At 46.5% G+C, this 22146-nt stretch overlaps 1 protein-coding gene and 1 long non-coding RNA gene across 4 annotated transcripts in view; both read left to right on the top strand.

Moving 5' to 3' along the window:
• LOC309362589 overlaps positions 1–22146 on the top strand; it is a 97940-nt gene that overhangs the window by 19692 nt on the left and 56102 nt on the right. The window lies entirely within an intron of this gene.
• STAT6 (signal transducer and activator of transcription 6) overlaps positions 1–22146 on the top strand; it is a 58831-nt gene that overhangs the window by 30709 nt on the left and 5976 nt on the right. For all 3 annotated transcript variants that reach the window (XM_081898123.1, XM_081898122.1, XM_081898124.1), the window contains exons 2-16: positions 2386–2516; positions 4398–4536; positions 5359–5439; positions 5670–5808; positions 6928–6980; positions 7926–8083; positions 9068–9187; positions 10168–10353; positions 11499–11586; positions 12622–12744; positions 13982–14074; positions 16186–16392; positions 16490–16584; positions 17654–17790; positions 21675–21812. In XM_081898123.1, the coding sequence (XP_081754249.1) occupies positions 2386–2516; positions 4398–4536; positions 5359–5439; positions 5670–5808; positions 6928–6980; positions 7926–8083; positions 9068–9187; positions 10168–10353; positions 11499–11586; positions 12622–12744; positions 13982–14074; positions 16186–16392; positions 16490–16584; positions 17654–17790; positions 21675–21812 (1888 nt within the window). The remainder of the gene's footprint in view (positions 1–2385; positions 2517–4397; positions 4537–5358; positions 5440–5669; positions 5809–6927; positions 6981–7925; positions 8084–9067; positions 9188–10167; positions 10354–11498; positions 11587–12621; positions 12745–13981; positions 14075–16185; positions 16393–16489; positions 16585–17653; positions 17791–21674; positions 21813–22146) is intronic.

Below are 22146 nucleotides of genomic sequence, written 5' to 3'. Positions count from 1 at the left end.
TGGGCAGTGCCCTGTTCAGAAAGTGAACTCATCATAGCTCAACACAAATTCAGTATGACATTTTGGGGGTGGGGTGGGGGGTTTCCATTTGATAACTGTTGTTTGGTTTCTTTAACCTGTCTTTTAACTATTTCTAGAATGCTTTTCTGGCAAATATACATACATACATACATACATACATACATACACACACACAGTACTATAACACCATCACACTATAGCACTATTGTGCATTATATAGCATTATCAAACATAATAACTTAACATTAACATTAACCCAGTATGGTGTTATAGTGTTATACTATATGTGGGAAAGTAATACAGTAATTATCTTTAATTATCTTTTAAGATAATTAAAAGGTTGATAAAACTCTTCATGGAGTTTTTTTTAAAAAAATCAAACTAAGTTTTACTCAGAGTTGACCCACAAAAATGAATGGATCTAAGTTAGTCATGCTCATTCAATTCAGTGGGTCTCCTCTGCGTTAGACTAGCATTGTATACAGCCTTCAAGGAGGTTATAAAATGGCTCTTAGAAGGGGAAAGGGTTAGAGTGAAGTTAACTGGATAAAAAATAGTTGAAAACCTACTAATGCATTATTATTATTATTATTATTATTATTATTATTATTATTATTATTATTTTCAGTCTGAGCTGTTGAAAAACTTATAAGGAGAGGGAAAGGATGACATTCCACTTCTATTACTGCCAAGTGTTATAAACTGGACAGATTTGTTTTTCCAACTAGGAAATTTACAGACTTTGGTGATATTGTTAGTGACTCCATAAAACATCCCTTGGAAAGACTTTGCACTGGATTTGTAAACTGATCCATTTTTAAACACAGGGTCAGTCACCTTTTCATAATAAGTGTCCTTTTCCCAAAGTAGTTCAGATTACAGTTTACATAAATGCATTGATACCGTGAGACAGAAATAAACTAAAGGGACTCATATACAGTGGTACCTCGGGTTAAGTACTTAATTCGTTCTGGAGGTCCGTTCTTAACCTGAAACTGTTCTTAACCTGAAGCACCACTTTAGCTAATGGGGCCTCCTGCTTCCGCCATGCCGCCGGAGCACGATTTCTGTTCTTATCCTGAAGCAAAGTTCTTAACCTGAAGCACTATTTCTGGGTTAGCGGAGTGTGTAACCTGAAGCGTATGTAACCTGAAGCATATGTAACCCGAGGTACCACTGTATTTAAAAACAGCTTAGGGATTATCCACATCTCTGTTGGTCCCTTTGCTTTCCTCTGGGAAAACCCGCAGTTTAGCAACTGGGTTTTCAACAGATTGCCTTCAGCTCCGATTTAGCACTTGAGTGGCTTTTCTGGAGGAAAGGGGCAAGGCAAAAGCAAAACCAATCATCCCATGCCTGGAAAGCGAGCAAGTGGAAAACTTGGCCCCGTGCTTTCCAGGCATGAAACAAACAGAAATGTGGACCAGCCCTTAGTTAATAGGACAGAATGCTAGCATCAGTTTTTTTGTTCCCACTGGGCAGGGGCTTACCAAGAGGCTGGCCCCCACCAACAGTGCAGGTCTGGGGGTGCACAAAAACCACACCCCTCCACTTTGGCTTGGAGTGGCTAGAAGGGCACAAGGGATGGGGGGTGGCACCATCTAGCTCCTTACTAAGGGCACAAGGGAGCCCAGGTGTACCTCTGCTGCTGGGTAAACTCATGCAAGAAGGTTTTCACCAGCTGCATAAGGGCATGCAGTGAAGGACTTAGGCAGGCCTTTGTGGGGAAGGAATTCCACAGGATGGGTGCTGTCAACAGCAATGGTTGTAGCCTGTGTCCTTCCTAGCAGTCAACAGATAGGTTACCTTTGCTGCTATTCTGAGGAACTTGCTTTCAAGAGAAATTTACCAGACTGCCTTCCTTTTTTATTCATCAGAACTGGTGGTATTATTATTATTATTATTATTATTATCATCATCATCATCATCATCATCATCATTCCAGAAAGCTTTGCAGTGAGCTGGCAATCTTGGAATATTTTACAAGCATCTTATTAAAAGATGATCTCAGCTCACTTCTAAAACAGATGCTTTGCAGACAGGAAGCCTGATGTCCAATCTGTCCATTTCCAGTTAAAGAGAATTAGGAAGCAAGAAACCTTCTCTTCCTGAGACCTTAGACAACTGCTGCTAGTTAAAAATAGAAAGTGCTGAGCCAGATGGACTGACGTCTCAGGTATAAGTCAGCCTCCCGTGTTCCTATTGTGGATATAAACACTGTCATAGATGGTCTATTGGGGGGGGGGCGTGATGTTGAGGAAAGAGGCCCTTTTTCAGCAGTAAATAAGACATTCTCAGATTGGCCAATGTGCCGTAGCTTCTCTTGAGTCTGGTGACAGCCAACTTCTACTTTTCCCACTGCAGATGACGAATTCCAAGATGTCCCTGTGGAGCCTTGTCTCTGACATGCCTCCAGAGCTATTCAGTGGCCTCTTTGAAGAATTTCCTCGAAGCCTGCGATGCCTACTGGGGGACTGGTTAGAAAACCAGCCTTGGTAAGTCTACAGAGGAGCATTGTTCAAAAACAGCTTTGTTTTCTCCAGACAAACTCCCAGCACTGCTATTCATTCCCTCATCTCATCCCGCACAACTGTTCTTCATATACAGATTAAAGTGAAGATGTGTCCTTGTAGGGCTTTCCCTCTTTGCACTTTATTATTTTATTTATTTATAGAAATATTTGTATACTGCTGTGTCATAAAAATATATCATAGTGTTTTATAACAATATAAAAACATAAAACCAGTAGTTTTGCCATCAGTGAATTAACTCAGGGTAAGATGTTGCAATGTGATGTCTTCCCTGTACCATCATCACATTTCAGGTCATTTCTCTTAAAGAAGCTTTCCCCAACCTAGTAGCCTCCTGATCTTGTTGGACTCCCAACTCCCATTGGCTGCAGTCAGCATGGACAGTAGTCAGGGATGATGGGAGTTGTAGTCCCCATCTGGAAGTCTGGGGAAGTCTACTGAAATGGCTCTTCAGCTGCATGAGAACATTATGCAGGTCCAGCTTCTCCAGACCTGCTCCTTTGGCCAGCAGACAAAGGCTTTAATGCTGTACAGGTTTACCTAAGAACTGAAGGGGGGGTTCTTTCTTCTTTCTTTTAAAATATTTTAAATTGATTTTCAGAACAAATAACAGTTATAAAACAACTGCAAACAGAACAACAAAGTGCAGTACTCCAGTTCCAAAAAACATACATTGTAAAACTTTTTATAAAAGAATGGTAATGGTTTATTGAATTTTTACAGATAAATTGTAAACAGATAAGAACCTTGGCAGGATTATTGTAATAACCTGCAGTTTCATAAGAGTATATATTTAAAGAAGATGAATAAATGAGCAAATTAAACTACCGTAATTTGAATATGCAGAAGATATTAAGAGTAAATTTAAGGAACCACAGAAAGAGGGGGAAGGAAGTTAAGTTTTGAAATGCCATAATGCTTATAAAATTAGTGAAATGTATAAACCTAAAAAGTATACTTTTTAAAAAAAAAACCCAAAACATGCATTATTAAAATTACATTCCTGTAAACAAAAAAGCAGTCTTTTAGCTCCCCGTTGTACATCGTTCTTCCTCATAGGTGGGCTGTTAGGTCCAGAACCTCTCCCCACAGATACATGCGATGCTGGAGGAAGGCCCAAATAACTTGTTCATTTTTACATAACTGAAAAAGGAAACCACATTTTTTTCATACTGGTCCTTTTTTGAGTGGGATTTACTTCAGAGTAGACAGGTATAGGCATACTGTTAGTGTTGTGTAGCCTTAGGCTGTGTACACATCATACATTTCCCTTGGAAATGAGGACCTGACAGGAATAATACTACATGAGCCTAGAGAGGGCAATAGTTGGGGTGTGTGTGTGTTATTTTTTTGTTTTGTTTTTCTCATTGATTTTATTATTTACTTTGTGGTGTTCTGTATTTTTATGTTGTGAACCGCCCTGAGATCTTCGGATGAAGGATGGTATACAAATTTAGATAATTGATTAATAATTTTGAGGACATTTAAAGAATCCTAGCACCCTCACAAAGCCACAATTCCCAGCACCCTTAACAAACTACAGTTCCCAGGATTCTTTGGGGGAAGCCATGTGGTTTATTATGGTGTGTACAGAGCCTCAGAGAGTTGTCCTTTCTCCAGTGGCTGGCTGTGTAGTAATGCCTTTGGCAAAAACCCCAAACTCTTCATGTTTTGTTGCTTGAGAGAAATGGGGCCTATGAGGTGATGTGGTGGCTTGGACAAAATTTTGAAAAGGAAGGAGTGGGTGGATTTGGCTGTGGAATAATGACTTACAAGTCTCCAATTCTCCTCTCTTTCTCAACCTGTCCCCACTCCTGCTTGCCCCAACTATCCTGGTCTCCTCAGGGAATTCATCAACAGCTCAGACACCTTCAGTGCTGTTCTTGCTGACAGGCTCCTGTCTGCCATGGTGGAGAGACTGCAAGACCTAGCCAACAAAAACTGCCAGACTGGCCCAATGCTTCAGGTCATTGCCAATGTCGAGGTATGTAGGAGACTGATGTCTGCTGAAAAAGGCCCGCGCTGGAGAGGGGCAGATCAAAACAGGGCCTTCCGCTCTGCCAATTTTATCCTGTTACATTACCTTCTCGTCCCTTTTTGTGGACAACGCAGCAGTTTGTTATACTGGAACACCTAATGAAGGTGTGTTTTTCAAAACTTTAGGAAAGAGGCAGTAAGGATTGGGTTTCATTTGCTAGCCTTTGGTAACTTAGGAACAGGGTGGATTTGATGACTGAAAAGGATTGCTGAACACCTCCCCAAGCAACCTCAGGGAGGGCTTTCATGGGAGAAGGAAAGGTAAACCCACTGAAATAAATGAGCCTAACTTAGCCATTTTAGTGGGTCTGCTCTGACCATGACTAGCATTGGATACAACCCTTCGCCAATTATGTGCTAAGTTTCCAGGCTTTTGAGAGCCAGTTTCTTAGGCAAGGTGTGACATAATAAACAACGGTGGGCTTACAGCTTGCAGTACGGGTTCACATTTGGGGAACATGACCCACCCGAGCTTGTTGCCTCCGAGTGCCCTTCCTTCCCAGGGTCACTAAGGGAGTGCTGGAGAACCTGTGGCCTTCCATCCAGATGTTGCTATACTCCAGCTCCCTTTAGCCTCTGTCAGCTTGCCCAACAGCCAGGGATGATGGGAGCTGTTGTCCAACAACATCTATAAGGCCACAGGTTCCCCATTCTTGTCTATAGAGCAATTTCAGTCCATTCTTGTGATGGGGATAAACAATGGGACAACCTCACAGGTGGCTTGAGGCACAAGCATTAACAACATTTGTCTTCTTCCCAATAATTCTAGAATAGATACCGGAGAGAGCCGCTGCAGTTGGTGGGGGCTATAAAGAGAATCTTAGAGGGAGAGCAAGCAGCAGCCCAACAGGTAAGAGGAATAGCCAACGTGTGGCGCCTGGTCCTTTCTTTCTTTTACATCTGGGCCCTCAGGCTGAGCCTCTTCTGATTGCTTGTCACCACTGTTTTGTAGGATCACTGCAGCTTCACTGCCCAGTTTACCCCAGTTCTGCAGCGTTTCACAAAGCAATAGCTATTTAGCTATTAAATATGTAGAAGATGGAAGCAGTAAGTGCCATGTCTCACTTTTGCTTCTTATAGTTTCAGAATGTGGCCCTCTTCATCCAACGCCAACGGGAAGAACTGAGGTTTATATTCAGTCTGCAGAAGCTGCAATACAGAGTGCAGGAGATCCAGGCACTCCGGGAGAGCTTGAATCAGATGAACGGCAACGCAAGAGGTGAGGAGGCAGAGATGAACGCTGCCAGGTTTGAGGGTACACAGGGACAGGTGCCTTCTTCCACCATCACCTCACTTTGGCCACCCTGTTCTTCTCTCCCCCTGATGCCGCCCCCTCACTGCTCCAGTGCCCTCATAGGCCCCACAACCCCAAAGGTTGGCTGAGCAAACTGCCACTCTTGCATTGGGGCCAGAAATGGCTTACCTTAAAATGGCAGTTGTTCCATGCGAATGCTGCTGGCTTTCTGTGTTGTATGGGAGCACCCTGGGCTGCAAAGAGTCCTGGACTTGATCACTATATAGTGGTACCTCGGGTTACAGACGCTTCAGGTCTCCACTAACCCAGAAATAAAACTTTGCTTCAGGATGAGAACAGAAATTGTGCTCCAGCAGCGCGGCAGCAGCGGGAGGCCCCATTAGCTAAAGTGGTGCTTCAGGTTAAGAACAGTTTCAGGTTAAGAACAGACCTCCGGAACAAGGTCTATGACCCTCGCATGGGTTTCAAGAAGAGCCCTAGCCTGGTGGAAGGGATCCAGGTCTCACCAGCAGGAGGCTCAAGGTTCCAGTTCACTGCATTATTCTGGGAAACATTTAGGGGGGCTTTCCACAAACAAGCACTCTGAGCCAATCAAGAGTGCTGCATGGACCAACCCCCCTGCATTGGCAAGGGCCTACCAGCCCTTTGGCTCTCTGCTCCTGCTAGCAATCCATGTAACCAGTTTCTCCCCTTCTCCCATTTTGTCTCCCCCTCAGCTTCTGATCCATACATTCTTTGCTCATGAAGAGCAGCAAACCATATGCTTGTCAGTATCAAAGTTACTGGTGGGTGAGGGTGTGTTGTAGACTGAGTAGAATGCAGCTGTGCTTTGTTCTGCATATGGAGAAGCTTGTGACAAACTGATTTCTATGAATTCAGAGAAAGAGAATTCATAGAATTGTAGAGTTGGAAGGGACCACAAGGATCACCTAGTCCAGTGCCTCCAGTGCAGAAATCTTTTGCCCAAAGTGGGTCTTGAACCCACGACCCTAGGCAGTAAGTCCTTGCCTTGTCCTTCTGTGATAACTTAACTTAGGCCTGAAGTTCTTCTGCAGACGCTAATCATGATTTTACGGTCTTCAGTTCCTTTGCAGCTGAACCTGCAATTTTCACCCCAGGAGAACCTGCAAGAAAGTGTGAGTAACCCATTCATGATGGTGGTCCATTCATTCTGCAGACACCATTCTTGTTTGATGAATGGATTTTGTTTAAAAGATTTATATCTTTCCATCACCTAGATTGGGGAGAAGGAACCTGTGGCCCTTCATAAGAAGTGAGCCACAGGAGTGAATGAATGAATGAATTTATTAATACGGTCACAGACCAGCGTCAAGCCACAGGAGTACTTTGCCATGGAAGTTATGGGCTGTACACTGCCTTGTCGCATGGCGCGGGGAGGAGAGAGGCCAAAATTTGATGCCCCCTCCATCATTCACACAGCCTTCCCAAAGCTGGCTAAGTGAGGTGCCAGGCTTTGGGAAGAAGGCATGAGGCTCTGGCAGGGTCCTAGAGTCCTCCCATCTCCTTCCCCAAGCTGGAAAAATGCTAAGTAGGCTTTGGGAAGAACTGGGAGGCCTCTGGGGCCCTGTCAGAGCTCTCACACTTCCTTCCCAAAGCCCAGCACCTGGCTTTGGGAAGGAGGCACAAGAGCTGGGGCAGGGGAGTCAAATGTTGCTGAGAGCCTCCAAAAAAGGTTTCAATGGCCACATGCAGCCCTTTGGGCCACGCCCTAAACCACCTTGATTTAACCCCTGGACACACAACATGCATACAGATTGGTGCAGAATCATTTACTTATTTATATCCCTCCTTTTAGTATACAGGTCCTGTGAAGGTGACAAGTAACTTTCAGATACATTCTTTAAAGCCACAATAAAGGATACCATCATACCATAAGTCACCAAGACTCTCCCCACAGGGCAGTTGGTGGCAGATGGCTCTGTGGTTGGGGCAAGTAGTCTACTGGGAACACGCTCCAAGATCTTTTTTGCCTCACCCTGTTCTTTGGCACATCTGATTTATGCCTCAACAGCATTTGTTGTCTTCTTCATACCTACCAACCTATTTGTCTCTTGTTTAAGTCTCTCCAAAATCTTCAGAATCTGTTCCTGAAAGCAGCTAATGAATTAGAAGGTGCAAAGAAAATGGTGCTGATGAGACTTATGATCTGGAAGAGGCAGCAACAGCTGGCTGGGAATGGAACTCCCTTTGATGAGGACTTGGCTCCACTCCAGAAAAGGTGATTAGTGCAGGGAGAGCTTAGTTAGTGCATAGTTTCATTTGGGGAACTACTATTTTGGCACTGTTGGGAGTTTCTTCCAATTCAGGTTGTTAGTGTTGATGGTGAGGAAGCTTGAGGTCTAAATGTGCCTATGGCACATTTCGTGCTGCTTAAACAAACCCCTAAGTTATAAAAGGGGCAAAGCAATCTCACTTGTTGGACCAGTCTGTGTCCAGACGAGCCTGGTATGTAGTTGCTGTGTTCTAAATTATTTTTACACCATATGCAGGACTGTGTATGTCCTGTGGCTAGAGCAAAGCAGTCACAAGTGCTAGAAATTTACGTGTGTGAGCCTTAAAAGAAAAGTTCTGACACTCCAGAGGATGAATTCCTCGCCTAGTACCACGCTGCATACTCCCACAAAATTGCAGCATCCCGCAAACATGCAGCTCTGCCTAAACACTGCAACTATACATATAGCCAGAAAAGCCCTTGTCTGGACCCTTGCTGATCAACTTGGATGTTTCTCTAACCCTTGGGTCCCAAGAACTAAATGCAGCCCTCCAGGCCTCTCTGGCCTCTGGAATTTGCCTCAGGTCACTCCCAAATCTCCTCCAGCCACACTCCTCACTGGGCCTCCTTTGCCCCTCAAATATCTTTGCCTGGCCCTTGAACTCCAATCATGCTTCTTACTTGTCTGACGAAACTAGCCCACCGTACAAAGTTAAAATTCATTGCCCCACCCACTTTTGTCTCTGGTCCTTCCCATGACCGGCATGTGGCCCCTAGAAGGGAATGTGGCCCTCAACCTGTGGCTACCCCTGCTTTAACCTTTTGATAGACTTAAAGGCAGGGACACTGTTGCCGGTTGGTGTGAGGGTGACTGCAGCACCTTTTTGTCCAGTCTGTTCGGTTCTTAAAGCTTGTGTAATCTTGGAGTTGTTGTGGGGTTTTGGTTGGTGGCAGGGGAAATTAATCCTCACCTGGTGTGTTTCCTGGCAGATTTGAAAGCCTGGTGGACATTTGCTTCCAGCTCCGCCTGCAGCTGGTAGCCTCTGAAACTGAGCTGAGCTCTGAGCTTCAGGAACGTCTGGATAATGTATTTAGTTCCCTCGTCAAAAAGTAAGGAGAATCTCTGCCAGAAGCACCAAGGTCATAGATCTGAAGAGAATCAGAAGGCCACTGAGAGCAATTGCTTGCCCCCTACCCACATAGCCACATCTCAAAGACTGGCTTTCCCCTTACCAGTTCCCAACAGGTTAAACAATGCAGTGTATGGTCAGATCCACACAATACATTTAAAGCACAAGGCGTCCCTCAAAGAATCCTGGGAATTCTGGTTTGTTAAGGTGCTAGGAATTGTAGCTGTGTGAGAGTTAAACTACAGTCCCCAAGATTCATGGAAGTGTGATTTCCAGAGTGGTTTAACAACCAGCCCCTCTTTACAGGGAGCTCTAGGAATTGTAACTTTACAACACCTCACAGCACCCTTAACAAACTACAGCTCCCAGAATTCTTTGGGGGAAGCCCTGACCATCTAAAATGCTGTCATAGTGCTTTGGGTGTATGATGTGGGTGTGGCCTCAATGTAAATTTGGAATAACTGTTGCTGCCTCCTGGAGACTGGGACAGGACTCTTCAGATAAGTCCTTTCAGCCTTGAGATCTGTGCTTCCACCATTTTCCTCCTCATTCCTCTTCCCCATCACTGCCATTTAAACGCTACCCTTGGGGTCTCCATACATTTGCCAGCAGAATTTAGTTTTAAAGGGGGGCTGCTTTGCGGGGCGGGGGGCTGAGAGTTGCAGGCCACTCACACTCGGGTAGGCTACTGGCAAGTCCATTGCCACAGCCATGACATTCCTCCACAAATCACTCTTGTCTCTGTGCTGACAACTGGGGAAAGACAGATTGGTCCTACTCTAGGGGCCAGTTTTGTCCCTGGAGCCTTCAGTTGCTGATTCTTCCTTTAGATCCATGTTTTCTGTTCATCAAACTGACTGGGGAGCAGGGAGAATGATGAGGCTGACTGCAGCAGGGCTAATAGCCAATCCTTCTCACTGCCCCCTGGCTCTCTGACCACTGTTCATGTCTCCCCTTCAGCTCATTCCTGGTGGACAAACAGCCCCTACAAGTTCTGAAGACCCAAACCAAATTTCAAGCCACCACACGATTCCTGCTGGGCCCACAGCTGCTGAAGTCTCCACACTCCTTCACGGTCACCGCTGACATTGTCACAGAGAAACAGGCACGGGAGCTAGCTACTAGCCACCTGGAGACTGTCCTCAGGTGAGCAGAACCCTTGCAGCTGAACATGCCACTCTCCCTGTTGCTTTATTTCTCAGTTTTAGCAATGTTTTGAGGTTTTGAGTACTAGGCGCAGCAAAGAGGTCTGATTGCCTCTCCCCCTTTTGAACAAATGTCTTTCCCAAGGTGAATCTGACATATTCTAGAGCGGAGATAGAAGACATGAGACATGGTGAGCCATTCTAGGGGAGGCATTTCAGTTAAAACAATCCTGCCAGACTTTCTGCCCCTGACTCCCCCCCCAACTTACTCCATTCTGTGTCTGATATATTCCAAAGTCCTATTTATGAGCATCATTGGGGAGAACCCTCTGCATCAGCATCAGGAAATATTTGCAAAACCTCCCCCATAGCTCCTAAAGGAGTTCTAGGGCGAGAGTTCACTGAGCAGGCTTATTTCCTGTGGTGCTTCCACATTGCAGGGGCCCATCACTACAAAGAATTCCTGAAGGGTTGCAAGCAGAGCCATCTTTCCCATTGGTCTTAGTGGTTTGTTGCACCAGGGCAACGGCCTCTCAGGGGCGCCCCAGCGAGTGGGGGAGCTGCGCGGCTTTGCCGGCGGCCTCACCTTTCCCTGCACACCCGCCAGCTGCGCCCCGCCAACTATATGGCTGGCGGGCGTGTAGCTTCCTTCCCAAGCCTCCGCGGGAGGAGACTTATCCCCACAGAGGCTTAGGATGGAAGCTGCGTGCAGCTCCCCTGCCCAGCCTCTGCATCTGCTAAAGACGGTTCTGCTCCCGGTCGTTGTCCTCCTCCTGCTTCCTAGCAAAAGGCGGCACGCAGCCTTCCTGGGCTGCCTTCTCAGGTGCCCCAATGCTGGAGAGCATGTCCGCCAGCATGTTTTCCTGCTTGATCGCCACCATGCCAGGGATCAGGGCGGTGGGGGAGGCAGAGGACATTTTTCACAGCCCCCTCCCTTGTTTTGGAGTTGGGTGGTGTGGGTTTGTGGGATAGCCATTCCACAGAAAGCAAAGCTCTCGGTTGTTGGTCTGATTCCAAGATCAGATTGTGGTTTCATGGAAGTCACGCTGAAAATGTTGTTTTTTACCTGATACACCCACAGTTATTAACCCATGGCTCAGAATGGAAGCACATAACTCATGTGCACTTTCTCTTTTTCGGTTTCAGTGAAAACACTGGAGAAATTCAGAACAACACAGCACCTCTGGAGACAAATGCAACAAGCAATGCCTGCTGTGCTCTCTTTAAGAATATGGTAACTACAGCAGTGGAGTGTGTGTGTATATGCATACATTTGAATGCTTGCGATGGGAGGAGGAGAAACCACTGGTGACGTTTGGCCTCCCGAGCCATTTAGGATCATCCTGCTTGCGTGTAGGACTGGCATGTTCTCTCCCTCTTGGTCGTTTGTTCGGGAGCTTCAAAAGCTTTCTTCAGCCCGAACAACACAGCCACTGATACCAAGAAGTATCAGCACACTTAGGGATCCTGTAGAGTGTTAGTGGTTCACATAACAAACTCAGTAGCACGGCATTTTGGCTAATCTACTTTGTTTACATATAATACACTTGGAGCGTTCTGACTTAGCGCCTTCATCTTTCTCATCAGACAGCAAAGAGAAAGAACAAAGGACAATAGTCTGACAACATCTGGAGGGCCACAGGTCCATTGCCAATACTCTAAGGCTGAGAACCTGGCATATGCAGCATGGGATGACGAAGTTATGAGATGATAGGAATCGGCTGCTCCATTTCAGATTGCAGGGGAAGAATATTCTTCCACTAAAAAAATTTAAAATACTTGCTTCAAGAAGAAAATTGGCACAGCAGGGAGGAAAGTTCTAGCTAAATCCTTGCCATTCTGTCCTGGTTTTCTTTTTCTTTTTATCGATTGTATTGCTGCACATATACATAAATCAAAATGCAAAACTTAAATGAAAAAAATACAAAAACTGTGCTAGTTTTCTACTTATAGGGAGTATTTAAAAAGAAGAGCAGCCTCTGAAGTAAGGCACTCTGATCTTCCATGTCAGAATGGTACTTCCCCATTTTGTCCTTGTTCTTCTGTGTGTTTAGATGTAGCTGTAGACTCTAGTCTGGACTCTGTGAACAACTGGACCACTGTAGCTTCATGATTCAAGGTGGCTGTTGGATCAGAAACAGATAAAAAGGAGGCTGAAGTATGGAGTAGATCTTTCCCAAGCAGTAGCTGAAGTTGTTACTTTGACCCCACAACTTTTGTGACATTTTCTAGGTTAGCCAGGTGTGATTTTGCCTTTCTCTTCCTTCAGCTCCTAAAGAAGATCAAGCGCTGTGACCGCAAGAGCACCGAGTCTGTGACCGAAGAGAAATGCGCTATCCTCTTCAGTGCCAGTGTCAGTCTTGGTCCCAACAAAACCATCTTCCGCCTGCAGGTAACAGCCCTACTGCTTAGGTTTATCTCATTATTTGGCTTGCAGATTGTGGCCTGTTGGTGATTTTGTTGCTGGAAGGGCACAAATGGATTCCAGAGAGGCTCCAGGGATGACCCAATTCCTAAGTCTCAACAGGCTGTTCTGCATGGTAGACATGAAGCCCCAATCCTGCCCAACCAAAGTGGCCTTGGTGGAAATGTTGAAATCCCCCACAACTACAGCCTGGGCCTTTTTAAATACCACCTCCAAGCCTGCCCAGTTGCCTCAGGCAGATATGGAAAGAAAGGTTAGGGGTGTCCTTGCACATCTTTGCTGCTCCCCCTCCAGCTGTGGATAGCTGTCACCATCTCAGCCATCCCCTGAGGGGAAAGATCTCTCCACCACCTCAGAACCAGATCATGGAATGAGCTGTGAAGGCCCCCATGAAGCGCACCACTTGTCACATCCTGAGCTTGTCACCCACAGCCACTGCCTGGAATGAGTGGGGCACTATGGCCTCTCCCCCCCCCCCATGCCATCTTCAGTGAGCCAGGGCTTCCCCAGGCTGCCTCCAGTCTGGTGGTGCAGGGAGGGCCACCATTTTCTGTTTTGCCTCAAGTGGCAAAATGTCTTGGGCCAGCCCTGTATGGGAGGCAATTTCAGATGAGCTGAGGGAGCTGTGAGCAGCAATAGTTTTCTTGAAAATCTTGTAAATAAATCTGTAATGAGCTCCACATCTGAATTATACTACTAGATAGCCCAGTTTCGGGTACCTGGGAAAGGAAAAGTGTTACTCCTTTTCTCCTCCCTCCTGAAGCCAACTCTATATTACACACACACCTCATTTCCACTTAAACAGGAGCACTCCTGTTAGGGCCTTGGGGAGACAGTGCAACATTTTGTTGCAGGTCACCGCTTTTGGTTTCTAGAATGGGAAATTCTTCGTTTTTGGCAGTGAATTTGGAGAGGGCTGTAGCTCGAGGGAAGGGCTGTGGCTCAGTGGTAGAGCATGGCTTGGCATGCAGAAGGTTCCAGGCTCCATCCCCGTCATCTCCAGGTAGGGCTGGGGGAGCTCCCTGCCTGAGACCCTAGAGAGCCGGTCAGTCCACTGGGCAAGATGGACCAATGGTCTGGGTCTGTCTAAGGCAGCTTCTTGTGCTCCTGTGAGAGATATGAGGGGCGGGGAGAGGGCGCTGGCTGTAAAGAAAGCAACCCCCCTGCTAAAGTGTGCTTCCTCTTTCCACTTCTTGTGTTCCAGGCCCTGTCACTTCCCATTGTGGTGATCGTCCATGGCAACCAGGAGAACAATGCCAAAGCCACCATCTTATGGGACAATGCCTTTGCCGCTGCTGTAAGTGATTGACATAAGCTGACATAGAAAGCTGTCCGTGTCCCCAAGGTGTAGAAGCACTTGTTGTTGGGGGCAGAATTGAAGAGTACGGTGTGACATCAAGTGAAATGGATAGTTCAGCTGGTAGAGCGTGAGACTCTTAATCTCAGGATTGTGGGTTTGAGCCCCGGTTTGGACAGAGAGGTTCCTGCATTTCAGGGGGTTGGACTAGATTAGGGTTTCCCAAACCTGGGTCTCCAGCTATTTTTTTGACTACAACTCCCATCATCCCTAGGTAGCAGGACCAGTGGTCAGGGATGATGGGAACTGTAATCCAAAAGCAGCTAGAGACGCAAGTTTGGGAGACTTTGCACTAGATGAACCTCGTGGTCCTTTCCAACTCTACAATTCTGTGATTCCGTTATTAGTTGCACCTGAACAAGGAGATGCCCAACACCTGGCTTTTGCAAAGTGAAGAGGTTTGGTAACAGCACAGTGTGTTTGTGTTTTCAGATGGGAGGGGGCACTAGGATGAAACCAAAACCAAAGCAAAATGCTTCTCATGTTATGGCAGTGATTTGGGACCCACTGCTGCACCACTGCTGTCCACGCTACTGAAGCAGCATGAAATGCTCTGCATCACAGGCTATGACTCCTCACCATGCCAGCATTATCCCAGGTTCTGGGAGGGTGATCTGTAGTGTGCATGGACTTCTTCCACATGACCCATAGCTTCTCACATTAAGGACAAAAGAAGAACCCGGCTGGTTCAGACCAAAGTCCCATCTTGTTCAGCACTCTGTTCTCCCTATGAGAAGATCATAAGCAGGACCTCAGTGCAGAAAAACTCTCCCCACCTGTGATTCCCATCAACTGGTATTCACAGGCAGAGGCATACCTGGACTCCCTTGCACCCTTGGCAAGCAGGTATATTGTGGGAATATTGTGGGTAACAGGAGAGGATATATTGATTAATATAATCCTTCCTAACTCGCACTAACAAGTTTCTTTATACAGCATAAGCAATTCAATCTGGCTTGCCCAGATTGGATATGTTCCTGGTATGATCCCTTGAATCCCTCCTAAAAGACTAAAGACATAACAGTCTTATTCATAAGTAACAAAAAGTAGTTTTACCCACGATCAGGCAGAGCACAATGTGATCCCTGAAGGCAGGCTTTAGGCTTAAAGTTACAAATATGTACAAACAGGTTTACCCCATATGGGAGATAACCTAGGGACTGCTGGCTGATAGCCAGCAGTGCAATCGAAGTGAAGCAGGAAGCAGGCGGGACAAAAGAAAAAGGGAGGTGGCTACCTGACTTCACTTTTCACCAGGTCTGGAAAGGTCACGCCCACCTACTAGTCACAAGCAAAAGGAAGGATGCTCCAGCCAGGTGTAACAGGAAGTTCAGCTGGCTGGACCAACATTCCCCATGGCATGTTCACTCTAGGCAAACAGGAAATGTTGTACTTGACTGCTCCAGAGGATTATATCCCACATGTACCGGAGTGGAGGTGTGGTATTGGGGGGGGGTTGCTGGGGCCTGTGTCCTTGGTGGAGGCTAACCTAGCCTCCCCCTAGGTGCACTTCTGTTCAGAGGCCCACCGCCTCTGATCCTAGAGGGAACATGTAGCCATCATGACTAGTTGCCATCGATAGCCCTCTCTTCCTCCATGAATTTGTCTCATCCTCTTCTAAAGACATCCAAGTGAGAGTGAATTCCTTAGTTCAGTTATGTGAGGACTTTCTTTTACCTGCCCCAAATCTTCCTGCATTCAGCTTCATTAGATGTCCCCACCTCTCAATAGGATGAGAGAGGGAGAAAAACTTCATTCCAGGCCAGTAATGTAACATAGAAGCCTAGTCCTGCCCCCATGTGTGCAAAGTGAGTGAGAACATTGGCTATGCAGGGGAAGCTTGTAGGTAGGACATAATAGAGTCTGTTCTCAGTTTGGGCTACTTCTTTGCTGTTATTTTGTGTGCCATTGCCATTGTGAGGTGGGCAGCGAAGACCAAAGAGTGGGAGAGATTATGAATGTTCATTCTCCTCCTGCTGCTGCTTCCAGTGGTTTGTTCTCTCTGTGTGTGTTTCTGCGTTCTGAGGTTCTGTCTCTCTGGCCTATTCCAGAATCGCATCCCTTTCATGGTAGCCGAGCGTGTCAGCTGGGAGTCCATGTGTGAGACTCTCAACCAGAAGTTCATGGCTGAGGTGGAGACAACTAAAGGGCTGCTCAAGGAGCACTACTACTTCTTGGCTCAGAAGATCTTTGGTGACAGCAACGCCAGTCCTGAGGAATTCCAGAAGCGCCAAGTGTCGTGGTCCCAGTTCAATAAGGTCCCTCAGTGGGTTTTGTAAGGAGGGTGGGATGGCGGTGAGTGGGGCATCCCTGGTTCCCTTCCTTCCTTTACTCACTCACCTTTTCCATTTACAGGAGATTCTTCCTGGTCGAGGATTCACCTTCTGGCAGTGGTTTGATGGGATTCTCTACCTCACCAAGAAGCACTTGAAGGATTACTGGTCTGACCGGTAAGAAAGCAACTGGATTGAGCCACTGTGTCGTGTAATTAGCCAGTAAAAGTGTTGGACTAGGCCTGAGGAGAACATCATGGGGTAACAGGGGCGCTGACTTATAAAAAATATTGGGGGGGGGGCGGGGGCCCATACCGACTTATAAAAAATATTGGGGGGGCCCAAGACCTCCAAACCGCTGCTGCTGGGGGAACGAAAGGGGCGAGCCACGGGCTGCCCCGACCTTAAGTGAACCTGTGAGGGCCCGCCCTTTGCGGCAGCCGATTGGCTGCCGCCGTGGGCGGTGAATATTAATGAGCTAGGGGGAATCCCCGCTTCTCGCGGGGCTGACGCCAGCCCCGCGAGATTGTTGATGGGTCGAGAGCCCGCAACCCCACCCCCTCTCTAGATTGGGAGTGGCTTTGTTTTAACTCATTACTGAATGTATTTTAAAAGGTAACTATCGTCAAACAAGGAAAATAAAAAATACCAACATAATTTTGTGATTTTACAAAGCATAATATAACTAATAATTTTCTTAAATTATTGGGGGGGGCGGAGCCCCCCCAAACGAATTTTTGAGGGGGCTCGGGCCCCCTCAGGCCCCATGGAGTCGGCGCCTATGTGGGGTAACCTTGGGCTTAGCTTACCTCACAGGGCTGTTAAGAAGATGAGGGGGAGGGTCCTCCGGGGTGTTAGGAGAAGGGTCTGTGGCACCACTTCTTAACAAGTGGTCCCTAAGCTGAAAGTCAGTCCGTCACAGCTGGTGTTTCCTTCCCTTTCCCAGAGCTGAGGAAACTCACAGGCCCCAAGGTCAGCAGGGGTCTTCTGACTGGGGTGTTTCCAGGTGATCTGTTTGTTCAGCATTCACCCTGATTCATTTGCAGGGAGATTAGACAACTGTACTGAGCAGTCATTCTGATTCGCTTGTGGGGAGATTAGATGACATTTCATCAAAGCAAGTGATATTCCATACTTTCCAGTGCTTCCCCCCTCCCATCATTTTTTCTTATCACAAAAAGGCTGATCTTTTAAATCCCTATTCCCCCGCCCTTCTTTCTCTCTTTGTGTCGTCCGTCCCACACAGACTCATCATGGGCTTTATCAGCAAGCAGTATGTTTTCAGTTGCCTGAGCAATGCTCCACCCGGCACTTTCCTGCTGCGCTTCAGTGACTCCGAGATTGGTGGCATTAGCATTGCCTACGTCACATACGCTCCGGACGGTACGGCTTCGCGTAGGACAGCAGGGCTGGCTTGCTCTTGCCTCAGCTAGAGCAGTAGGGGGTTGTTGGGGGAAGGGGGGGTTGATTCACTTTGCATTTATAAATGGGCCTATCTAATTTGCACTTTCTGAAACAAAAATAGCAACAAACTGAAGCACAACCGTCTTGCGCAAATCACACTTCTCTGAATTTTGCAATGTAGTTCTCCAACCACAAAATGTGCCCACCATAGCAACATGTGTATAAATGCATATGTGAGTGAAAACAGCATACAACAAAGCATTACATAAAGGAAAATTGTTTTGAAAAAAATGTGCATTCAACAAAATAGCATACAAATATTATATTGCAAGAAATGAGCACTAACATGCTGCTAAATTTCCATGAGGACTTAAAAAATACACACAAGCTGATGTGGAAATACAAAGAGCTGAACTTAATGAACTGGAAAAATGAGGAAGTGAAAGAAACCCAAACTGACAGATTTGCTCCTCCCTACGGATCCCCTGTCTAAGCCCCACCCCAAAGTCAGAGGGTTTTGTTTTGTTTTTCAAATCACCTTGGCTGCAAGCCTGTTCATCTTTACTTAGGAGTGAGACCCACTGAGCCAATTAGGTCTTCCATATGAGTCAATATGATGGGCTCACGCTGTTTGTCTGCCAGTGCTTTAGAAACTAGCATTCTCCCTTGCTGTTCTGGTTTGGAAATGGATCGGTAGGCAAGAACCTATGCCTTCAGCCCTGGTTCTGATTTGGGCAGGGGTCCGAAGGCATTCTAGCTTTCTGCCAGTCAGCTTTCAGTTGTGGGCTTTCTCCTATGCTGATTTCCGACCTGTCCTCACAGTGTTAAGACAGGACTGGTGTCAGAACCAGGCTGGGGAATTTGACGCCCTTCGGACGTAATAGAACTCCAGTTCCCATCAGCCCTGGGCAGCATGGCCAATGGTCAGGCATGGTGGGAGCTGGAGCCCAGCAACATGTGGAGAGCCACAGCTCTGTGTTACAAGTGCTGCATTAACTGAGAGCAGGTTGCTTACAGGAGCACAAGGTGTCAGCATGAATATAGCATGTTGCTCTGTTTAGAATCAGCCCATTCAGCCTTGTATGGTTTTATTCCCAGCTCTGCTATCTGAAATCTTTTAAAGATGCCAGAAATTAAACTTGAGACCTTATGCATGCAAAGCGAATACTGGCTGGCCAGTTATCTGTGGCTGGAAATGAAATGGTGTGAGGAATAGAGGTTATGTGTGCTTTCTCTAGCTTTGTTTTTATAAGAAAATAATAACAATAGCAATAATAATTTTATTTATTGTACTCCACCCATCTGACTAGCTTGCCCCAGCTAGTCTGGGCAGCTTCCAGCAAAAATGCAAATAAAACAAAAAACATCAAACATTAAAAGCTTCATAAGAATTGCCTACTGGATCAGGCCAATGGCCCATCTAGTCCAGCATCCTATTCTCACAGTGGCCAACTAGATGCCTGGGGGAAACCCACCAGCAGAATTTCAGCACAGGATCTCTCTCCCATCCTGTGGTTTCCTGCAACTGGCATTCAGAAGCATTGCTGCCTCCAGCTGCGGAAGGAATTGCCAAGGGGAACGAGCTAGTGAGTTTGTACCACATCCTGGGTAGGGCCACTACTGGTGCTTCACTTCCTGGTTTGTGGTGTGTCCTTTATTAAAGAGGAAGCTGCTTCCCTCTGAACTCTGCAGCATTTGAACAAACATCTCAAGGAGTACTAGGTTTCCTCTTGCTGAAGGGCTGGGGAAGAGTGGCTCCATCTTTAAGGGGTAGGTTGCAGTATAGTGTAGTGGTTAAGAGCAGTGGACTCATAATCTGGGGAACCGGCTTCGCGTCTCTGCTCCTCCACATGCAGCTGCTGGGTGACCTTGGGCTAGTCACACTTCTTTGAAGTCTCTCAGCCCCACTTACCTCACAGAGTGTTTGTTGTGGGGAAGGAAGGGAAAGGAGATTGTTAGCCGCTTCGAGACTCCTTTGGGTAGTGATAAAGCAGGATATAAAATCCAAATTCTTCTACTTCTTCTTCTTCTTCCCTCCTTCCAGCTCTCCTCATGAGGAGCTTACAGTGTGACACCACAGGAAAAAACATGAGGGCTTGTGGAAGCTGCTCTTACCCAGCCTAGATTCAGCCAGGGGCCCTTTCTCTGTGGCGTGGGTGAAAGAACTCAGGCCTGGGGGCTAAATGTTCCTCTCTATCAGGCCCTTGGGACTCTTTGTAGGCCACCCCCCTTGCCAACCCTACTCCTTGCCCTCCTTGAGTGCTTTTGCCTGGCTGGAATGTGTCCTTGACCTGATATACTTTTGCTTGCTAGGATGGAGAAATTTGGGTGTGGAAACCTCTGTGTGGCTGGAGAAAATATTTGCAGCCTCATGTGCGGAGATAATATTTGCATTCATAGCTCCACCTTCTTTCCCTCTGGCCCCTGAGTTTAACCCCACTCAGTGGACCAGAATGTGGTCTAAACCCCACTTTAAATCCATATCAAAAAGAAAAGAACTCACTCTGAAAATCACCTACAGGTGGTACCTAATACCAAGAAAACTAGCACTAATATACCCAGGAACCTCACCAAAATGGTGGAGAGGGTGCACTGACACAAAACCCCACTTATATTAAGTAAAATGGAAACATCACCACCCGACCCCACACCTACTCATCTCCCCCCCTCCACCTCTTTCCCCCTATTCTTCCTAATGTCTCAACAAATGAAACCGATTTGTAAAAAAAAAAGTTACATGGCGAAAAAATATTAGAGAGAGACATTGCACATACCTTTGTAAATTAAGAAAATCTTTAATAAAGATACATTAAAAAAATAAAAGCAAGAGGAGGGGAAAAGAAAAATAATAATTAAAATATGTGCTTTATACTAAATAAATAAACAAACAAACAAACTAAAGAGATAAAATGCCCCTGCTGCTATAAGAAATGACAGGTATCAGAAATTACCTCGCCAAGGCCCAAGGGGTGAGGAGCAGTGGAATACAGCTGTATTTTTGTAGGAGCTCTGACCAAGAAGCAGGAATGGAGCTTCTGTGCTTCCAAGCTTGCACCAAGGCATAAAAAACCCTTTAGGCCTGTGGTCCGAATCCAACACTTGAGAGTGTAGGTACGTAGTTGGAGCTCAAATTGCCCTCATTTCTGTCTAAACCCAGCTGTTAATATGTTTTGCTCTCACCAAATTCATGTAAAAGGGAGGGTTTCGGAGTAAGAGGAGATTCTGTGCTGAATTGGAGACACTTTGGGAAAGAGACTAGTTCTGCTGTCTGAAACTGTAGAACTTCCTGCTACGTGTGAGGGACATTTGCCAAGGAAGTAAGATAACAATTCTTGTCCTGGGAAACTGCTAAATGCATTCATTTGTTTAATGCAAAGTACATGGTCAAAAATGCATGTCACATTAAGTGAGTGAAACACAGAACGGGTCAGAAAGTGGAGGAGATGCAGGTGGGTTTAGGGCAGTGCGGCTGGTTCCCCTGCCCTGGGTGCTGAGCTCAGTGGTTGCCGCAGGGCATTGCAACTGTGATGTAGTGAATTGAGCAGAGTGGAAGGCGAGAGGTTGGGAGGGGCACCAAATGTTGGCCTTAGCTCTGGGAGGGCGGGGACCTGCAGTCTCCACGACTGCCTTATAGAGGCAAAACCTACCGAGAAGAGTTGCTGTGCCCACTAGGTATGGCTCCCCTGTGCAGGCCTTGTTTCTTCTAATAAAAAGTTAACTTCACTTACTGCATGTGATTTATTGCTGGCTGGCCCCCTGACAGAAGGGATGAGTGACAGTGCTCAAGATAGCAGGCAACTGCTTTTTGCGGTGGACTGATAGACTGGTTTCTTCCTGTGCCGCTTTCCCCCCACCTGGCTCAGGTTCCACTCAGGTGGAGAACATCCAGCCATTCACAACGAAGCAGCTGATCATCTGTAACCTTGCTGACTGTGTTCTGGATCTGCCGCAGCTTGAGATCCTGTATCCTGACAGGCCTAAACACGAGGCTTTCAGGAGAGGTGAGTGAGGGCAGGGGGGACCTTATTTGGTTACAGCCAGAGGCACCTGGCCCCAGCTTTTTAAGGCCAGTAGAAGGCCCATTATTTCATTTATTTCTTTATTTTACTCATTCATTCATTCATTGCTGCAAAGCATTTGCATCCCAAATTCTAAAACAATTGGAAAACTGTATTTGTATTTATTAACTTAATGGCCACATTCAAAAGTCACAGCTGAAAACTAGCCTTTCTCCTGCATTCCAGACTTCCAAGTTAATCCTTCCTCCTCAGAATATCCACTCCAGGGGGCATAGCTGTTGTGGTTGCACTAGCTGAGCTCATCAACTTTTTTGAG

This window comes from Podarcis melisellensis (genome assembly GCF_964234715.1).
Source record: "Podarcis melisellensis genome assembly, chromosome: 2".
Lineage (NCBI taxonomy): Eukaryota > Metazoa > Chordata > Lepidosauria > Squamata > Lacertidae > Podarcis > Podarcis melisellensis.
The sequence above is the reverse complement of the archived record's forward strand: the minus strand, read 5'-3'. Positions and strand labels throughout refer to the sequence as shown.